This window comes from Engraulis encrasicolus, chromosome 21, assembly GCF_034702125.1.
Source record: "Engraulis encrasicolus isolate BLACKSEA-1 chromosome 21, IST_EnEncr_1.0, whole genome shotgun sequence".
NCBI classification, from domain to species: Eukaryota; Metazoa; Chordata; class Actinopteri; order Clupeiformes; family Engraulidae; genus Engraulis; species Engraulis encrasicolus.
In genome coordinates this window covers 28823906-28831789 of record NC_085877.1, presented here as the reverse complement: position 1 = coordinate 28831789, position 7884 = coordinate 28823906, and the positions used below count along the sequence as shown (strand labels likewise).

At 38.4% G+C, this 7884-nt stretch overlaps 1 protein-coding gene across 1 annotated transcript; it reads left to right on the top strand.

Moving 5' to 3' along the window:
- Nucleotides 1-303: 303 nt before the first annotated feature.
- LOC134437775 (uncharacterized) lies at nt 304-2258 on the top strand. The gene is made up of 3 exons (XM_063187307.1): nt 304-955; nt 1743-1838; nt 2045-2258. The coding sequence occupies exons 1-3, from the start codon at nt 532-534 to the stop codon at nt 2230-2232; spliced, it is 708 nt and encodes a 235-aa protein (XP_063043377.1). The 5' UTR covers nt 304-531; the 3' UTR covers nt 2233-2258.
- Nucleotides 2259-7884: the final 5626 nt, after the last annotated feature.

The following is a 7884-nucleotide window of genomic DNA, read 5'->3' as shown; positions in this document are numbered from 1 at the left end:
ATTTCAAGAACAGAGTTGCAGGTGCTCATAGACGGCCATTCTAAATCTGGTTGAGATCAAATCCAAATCAGCCAAATAACAGAGACTGCAGCAAACATGAAATAAACGGTGAGGGGGACTCTAAAACATTGCAGACAACTCAGAAAATGGCCTTAATGTTCAAAAAACTGGACTTCTCCTTTAACGTCTCACTACAACAAGCCATCGTCCCTTCCTGCTTCAAGGCAGTCACCCTCATAATGCTGCCAAAGAAGTAATCTCCCGTATCACTTTTCGACCAGGGCCAACCCGGTGCTGGTGCCGTGCTGGTGCCGGGCTCAGCACCGGTTCCACGTTTTTCGACCAATTATGACTGGTGCCGGTGCCCAAAAAAACCGGCACCGTCGGCTCCGCGAAGTTGCTGGGTCAGAGTTGAGCACCGCAAACGTCACTATGGCTGTTGTCACAGCAACCACGCCGCGTTGGGGAACGTCACTTATGTTTTTAGCTTTAGCAACATACCTCTAGCTAATACTTGTAACCAGCCGTAAAATGTCAAGTTTGGGTGAGAAAAGTAATGTATCGTGGTCCATTGAGGAAATGAACGCGTTAATTGGCATATGGGCATCTACCGAAATTCAGGAGAAGTTAGAGGGGGCTGTTAGAAAAGCGAAGATTTACGAGGAAATTAGAGTAGAATTGGCTGGGGTGGGCTTCCACAGAACGGTGGACCAAATTACAAATAAATTGAAAAAAATAAAAAAGGAATACCGGGACTACAATGCAGATATGGCCAGAAGTGGTGCAGGGAGGAGTAAAATAAAAAGTGGCATCAATGTAACACTTTTGGAGAATGTGATGGGTCGCAGACCAGCCAACCGCCTGGATGGAGCCCTGAACTCCAGGGTAGTAGCCGCAAACGAGCGCACTGCCACAGAGATATTGGAGGGGATGTGCAATCAGTACGTCGAACATGGTACGTGTACATCTTTGTGTTTGTGTAAGATACTTGTTCAGTTTTATGTATTCGTATTTAAGACGTAGTTTTACGTCATTGCACCTGATTCAAAGTTATTGGTCGTGTAGCAACTAGCAACAAATGGTGTGACCACTTGTTAGGTCCTATTGCTTAACGCAGTTGTACGTCTTCCTGTTCCGAGACATTGAACTAATTTAAAAGGGTGAATTGTAATTGTGATATCCTACCGTGGCTTCGTGGCATTCACTCTCTTCAACACAAGTTACAACTATTGTAGGTGACATGCCCCCACCCTGTTGTACAGTAGGCCTATTTTACCAATATTAGAAGAAAGTTAGCTCCCTCTAGAGTCATTTCACTGTTAATCTTTATACTTAGCGTTATGTCTATCACAGCAATAGTTGTGTAAGCTGTGCAGAGGTGTCAAAAGTAAAAGTAAAAGTAAAAAAGAAACACAGTTTCCTTCCAACACTTGTAAGTAACTTATCTGGGTAACCTGTAGACCTGTGTAGCATACTTGTCTTACAATCAGTTAACCCTGCACTGGTTGGATCAAGTTTGTGGTGGGTCCTTGTTAGGTTTTCAGTGTTTTTCAGTAACAACACAGTCCATCTGTCTCATTAGGTAGAATGGAATAAATGGTGTAACAGCTATGTAATGCTATGTGCTAGTGTTGTAATTACACCACAAAAATTATTTTACTTTTGACACCTCTGAGGTTGTGTTTTGCTCTTCCATCAGACAGCAATAGTTGTGTAAGTTGTGCTTTTACTCTTTTTATCAGATGAAGCAGATGATTTGGAGGCCCCTGCTGAAGAGCCACCAGCTGAGCCAGCTGAGCCTGCGCCATCATCGTCAGTGCGTACAGAATCGAGGAAGGGTGAGGAGCCTGACTGTCTAATGTTTTTGTTAGTGAGTTATGTCACCCTGTGCATTTTGTCTTTCTAACCACGGTATTGCCTGTCTGCCATGTCTGGTATTCAGTAGGCTACACAAATGCTTTACAAAAATGTAGGCCTACCTCTGACAAAAAAAAAAAACAGTGACCAACAATTTTTTTTGTATTATTATTTTCATTTTCCATAGGGAAGAGGAAATCTCCCCAGGAGGAGCTGTTGGAGAGTATGGAGAGGATGGAGGAACGAAGAGACCATGTGTTTCTGGAACAGAGTCGCCAGTTTAATGAGGCTTTTTTACAGAGAATGGACACCTCTAGCACTGCACTCATCAATTTGTTAGGCCGTATTGTGACCGCCATAGAGAAGGAGCAATAAACAAATACACACACCCACAAACACCCCCCCCCACCACCACCACGTACGCACGCACGCACACACACACACACACACACACACACACACACACACACACACACACACACACACACACACACACACACTAACGCACACCTCCACCCACACCCACACTGCTATACTATTCATACATTTTTCTTTTTTCTTCTACAACATTTATACTGTTTATACTATTTACGCTATTTGTATTGTAATAATAATTTATGTGAATTTAATAAATTATCTGTTTTCACACATTTCCGCTGAAGTAGCGCATCAATGCATTTCTAACATCCGCTCCCTCTTGCGCCCCGCGTTCAGGTAGAACCCGAAGGGGAGGTTGTGTGAGTCTTTCTGAAATATCTTCAGGACACCGGTCTCCATTCTCCTCACACATGTTGTGCAACACACAACATGTCATTACCATTTTCTTTACCATTTCCAATTTGCAGTCATTTCGTTTCATAAGGCATCTCCACCTGCCTTTCAGTCGGCCAAACGTTGTCTCTATGACTGACCGTGCCCTACTTACTCTGTAATTAAATGTTTGTTGATCTGGGGTCAGTCGACCAGTGTCAGAAAACGGCTTCATCAGCCATCTCTGTAACTGGTACGCTGGGTCCCCAATTATGTAATGTCCCACTCCATGTCCTGCAATGTTTTGAATATCAGTATTAAACATCTGCCCATCCCCTATCCTCTTCCACAAATCAGATTGCTTAAAAATTCTGGAGTCGTGTACCCTTCCCGGAAACCCCACACACACATCCCAAAACTGCCCTTTCCCACTCACAACTCCCTGCAACACTATAGAGTAGAAATGCTTCCGGTTGTAGTAGTCACTGGCATATTCTTGTGGTGCTATTATGGGTATGTGGCTCCCATCAATAGCACCCACACATTGTGGAACACCCCATCTGTCTTTAAAGTAAGCAGCCATTTCCAAAAAATTTCGTGCCTCTGGTGCAGGTAAGTGGATTGGCAGTAATACGCTCATCACGGCCTCACAAAAATCTGATAAAGAATTGTACACAGTGCTTATCCCCACTCCAAACAGGTGACTGATTGTCCTGTACTCGCTGTTGAGCTGTAAGAAAACCTGGACAATCCCGTTGGAGAGCCGGATCAAGACCTCGTCCGGACAGACCGCATTGCATTGATCCGCCAAAGGTGAGTCAGATGGCATTTCATTAATATGTCAACAAAATGGCAGTTACAGCGCGAGAAATTATGAAACCGGAATAAAGTCTTAGAAATGAGTTCCTCTTCACTTTCCAATAAGTTCCTTTCACACAATGAATCTCCTTCTTTTCATACACATTTTTCTAAATACGTATGTAGGTCTATCATGCACAGAATAGTCTGCACATTACTCTAATGCCCCCCTGTGGCAAGAGATATGCCTTGCATTTTTCATGCAACGTCATGAACAAATGACCTTGTTTCTATACCAAAGGCTTCCCCGACCCCAACATACCAGAATGAATGGACCAATTAGGAGGGACATGAGGAAATTGTCTTTTGAGATTACACCAAGTAGTGCATCAACAAGGAGGCTAAATCTTTATCCTGGAAGTATGACAAATCTGCAGTCACACAACTGAATTGACATAAGGGTAGATGACGTGACGTGTAAATTTTGCTGTCGCAGGCTCTTAAAATTAAGTAAATTCATGCTTTCAAAATTGTCAATGCTTTAAATGATTAAACTAATGTCGTTGTTGTGAAAAAGTAATGTGTAATAAATCCAGAGTTTAAATAAGTATACTTAATTTTGAGTCAAATGTCACATTTGTCCTATGGTGTGACTGTCGCAAGCCTGGTTCTCCATATTAAAACATTTTAAAATAAATAATCAAAGCTCAGTCATTTGTCTAAACAACCCTGGCATGTTTTTCAAGTGGCAATGCTTAATTTTTTTCCTGTTTTTCTGAGACCGTATGGACTTATGAAACTTTGTCACAGAAAACAATGTCCTGTGGTGTGACATACTAACATGGGTAATTCTGTGGATAATTATCTATTGTTGAAGCTCCAGCGGTACATAAATTGTGACTTTAGACCCTTAAGAAGCCAATGGCAAGGGTGGATTTTAGGTTTTTCTCTCAGAGTTCTTCAATCAATCAATTATGTTTTGCTACCACAAGATGTATTAGTTTTGTAGTCCTTTGGTGTGACAGCCATAAAATACATTTTATGTGTGTATTTTTCATATTTTTTCTTATGTAGATGCATGAAAATGCATCTTACTAAAGGTGAAATTGTATTTCAGTTGTCAACGACATGGCTTTAAATTAACTCAAAAGCTCAAAAGTCCTATGGTGTGATGGTAAAAGTCCTATGGTGTGACACTTTGAAGTATCACACCAAAGGACAAACAGGTCACACCAAAGGACTAGATATCTGAGAAATAGCTTTTAAAACAACTGGTTGTACAAATTTTGCTTATTTTGTTGTTTGACTTGATAACGTTTATTCAAATTACTTAGTCCTTTATTGGCCATTGGAATTTATACTTTGATGCATTGTTGATGAATATTTGCTGTTGATTCTAGATACTGTCAAAGGATATAAAATGTCATTAATGGTGCTTTGAAACCATAAAATACAACGGTAACAGTGAAGAAAAGATGAGTGAGAGAGTATAGAGAAGTATAGATGAATAAAGTATGCTGTGGAGAGCTCAATATAGCATAAATGTGCTGTCCAGCTTGAGATACCAAACAGGCACTGGCCACTACACACTACAGGTTCAATGGTGTGACAGTCATAGCATACGGTACCTACAAAGAGGGTGAGGTGTGATGGTCATGCCAAGGTCACACTTCAGTATGAGTCTTATGAGCTCTGCAGGTTAAATTTAATGACCGCATGGCTGTCATTAAGTGTTACAATAGGCTGATAATCTATGACTTAAAGACTTATAAGCAAAAAGTGTAGGTCCGTATTGACTACAACGTTACATTATGATCAAAAGACAAAATAATCATGTTGATACATTTGTTTCTTGCTCAGTTTTGCATTTCTGTTCTTTAGTGTGACATGACTGTACTATGGTGTGACATTTTTAAAACGCTCAAATATTTGTTTGAGCTTAACAATAAATTTGAATATTGCATTATAGGGAAGAAATTATCATCCCTGAAATGTTAGTATAAATTCGGACAATTTTGAACATTTAAAAAGAAAGATATCCCTATATTTCCTCTAAGGTTTCTAATAAGCTCACCTCTAATGGGGAAAAAAATGGTTATTTCTCATCAAATTAAGACTTTAAAAAAATTCAATGAATATGAAGAGTGTAACAATGTCCCTAAAACTCCATCAAGCCATTTCTAAATTACTTAATATATTTATGTCTTAATGTCACACCAAAGGACATATTTTCAGCAAATTGCTTTATCAACGTAAACAAATAATCAATTAATAGACCAACATTGTAACCACTTGGATTTTTTGATTAATTTCGATTTTTGAAAGATTAATTGCTGCACTACGTAGACATATACTTTTTTCCCCTCATAAACAATGTTTTGTAAAAAAAAAAAAAAAACGTTTTTTTCTGACTGTCATCTATCCATAAGCTGATAGAACAAACAAAACGAAACAGGCAGTTTTCGTGTCTGGCTTTTTCCTCGCTTTTCCTCGAATATAGCTCCCCTCTTCCCTTGTTGTGTCAGTACCTAATCAGAGCTACTTACTCTGTCGTTTCCACACATGCGCAGGACACACATGGCTCTGGAATCAAGCAGAAACCACTGATTTTTTACAAACACAGATAGCCTGTCAATAGGTCAATATAGTGGCTTTGTATGTCAGGGATCAGTCCATTGAAACAGATATACTCTTTGGTCTGATGTGCCTTGCGCATGGTGCAACAATGTTGCCATGTGCACATAAAATTGTATGATCCTCCCATAGATTAATTAATTATTTTTGTTTGTAAGTTGAATGATGTAAGAATATGCTCTGGGCAGCTCGTCATATTGTTTTGGCTACAGACAATGTAGAATGCTTACATGATATTGTGTAGGTTAGAAATAGGCCCAACGGAAATTTGAATTTGGGAATTTGGAACGTCAACAAGACATAGTGCCTACGTGTTTTGTGTAAAAATGCGATCCAAGCAGACATCAAATGCAAAAATAATTACATTGAAAAAGAAAAAATACCAAGGCACTCTTTTCAAAAGTAAAAAGCCTTTATTCCATGGCTTGGTTTACAATTAACCTTTAAAAAACTCAGACATGTTTCGGCCGCTTGGCCTTCTTCAGGGAGTCAAACAGTTTTCAAACAGAAGGAAGAGGAGCATCCCAAATTATTTTTGGAGCATCCCAAATTACAGTTTTTCCTCGATTGCTTACACAGAATTCCTGATACTTCACACACAATTCTCAGAACACCTCACCCATTTCCCAACTCCCCTAACCAATGTCACTGAACACTAAGCACAATTGGTAACACTTCCAAATAAGGGGCCATAATTAACAGTAAAGTAGCTACAACCTAATACTTAAGTAAGGGTTAATAATCATTATTTAATGCCACATTAGACACATATTAATTGTTATTAATGCATATGTTGAGCATTAGTAAGCAGTTACTTAACTATTAGATAACTATTACCTTGTGTTACAAGTTAATAGCATATTATTATTTAACTAATAGATAAGTAAGGGCACAGTTAGTAGTTAAGTAGCTATCAGGTCATACTTAACTAAGGACCAAAATTAACACTTACTTAATACAAAAGCAAGGCATAACTAATGGTTAATTAATACATAAATATTGGGTTTTGGGACCCTTATATTAGAGTTGGCTGAGGATAACTAATGGTTAATTAATAGATAGATATTGATATTTGGGACCCTTATATTAGAGTTGGCTGCGGATAACTAATGGTTAGTTAATCGATAGATATTGGTGTTTGGGACCCTCATAATAGAGTTGGCTGAGCATACCTAATAGTCAAGTAATTAATCTACTGTGACATCTAGTTTTAACTCGTTCAAATCACTGTAATAGTGGCAACAGGAGCCATTATATAGCAAGGATTGGACGTACACTTCTCAATGATGGTGGGGTGATGTGATGTAATTTTTTCATGTACCACTTATTAGTTTTAACGGTAAAAACCCTACAATAAATGCAGAACATTATGAAGAGTAATAGTTTTGAAGCGAAACTAAACCATTTCTTTGTGATAATTAGGTTAATGTTTGAGAATATTAGCTCCAAGAACAGCAGTGCATGATGGGTACGCAATCTATAGACAACAATAATTCGGTATTATTTAATCATTAGATATGCCTTACTTTTGTATTAAGTAAGTGTTAATTAAGGTCCTTAGTTAAGTATGACCTAATAGCTACTTAACTATTAACTGTACCCTTACCTATCTATTAGTTAAATAATGATATGCTATTAACTTGAGACACATGGTAAGGGGCCATATATATATTTATAATTAACATAATTAACAGCAAATTAGCTATAACCTAATACTTTTGTAACAGTTAATAATCACTACTTAATGCCACATTAGACACATATAAATTGTTATTAATTCACATGTTAAACATTAGTAAGCAGTTACTTAACTATTGGATAACTATTACCATGTGTCTCAAGTTC

Excerpts from the sequence above, each read along its gene's own strand:
- LOC134437775 (XM_063187307.1), top strand. The coding sequence starts at position 532 with ATGTCAAGTTTGGGTGAGAAAAGTAATGTATCGTGGTCCATTGAGGAA. Across the intron at positions 956-1,742 it reads CAATCAGTACGTCGAACATG|ATGAAGCAGATGATTTGGAG; the intron begins GTACGTGTACAT and ends TCTTTTTATCAG. Across the intron at positions 1,839-2,044 it reads GCGTACAGAATCGAGGAAGG|GGAAGAGGAAATCTCCCCAG; the intron begins GTGAGGAGCCTG and ends CATTTTCCATAG.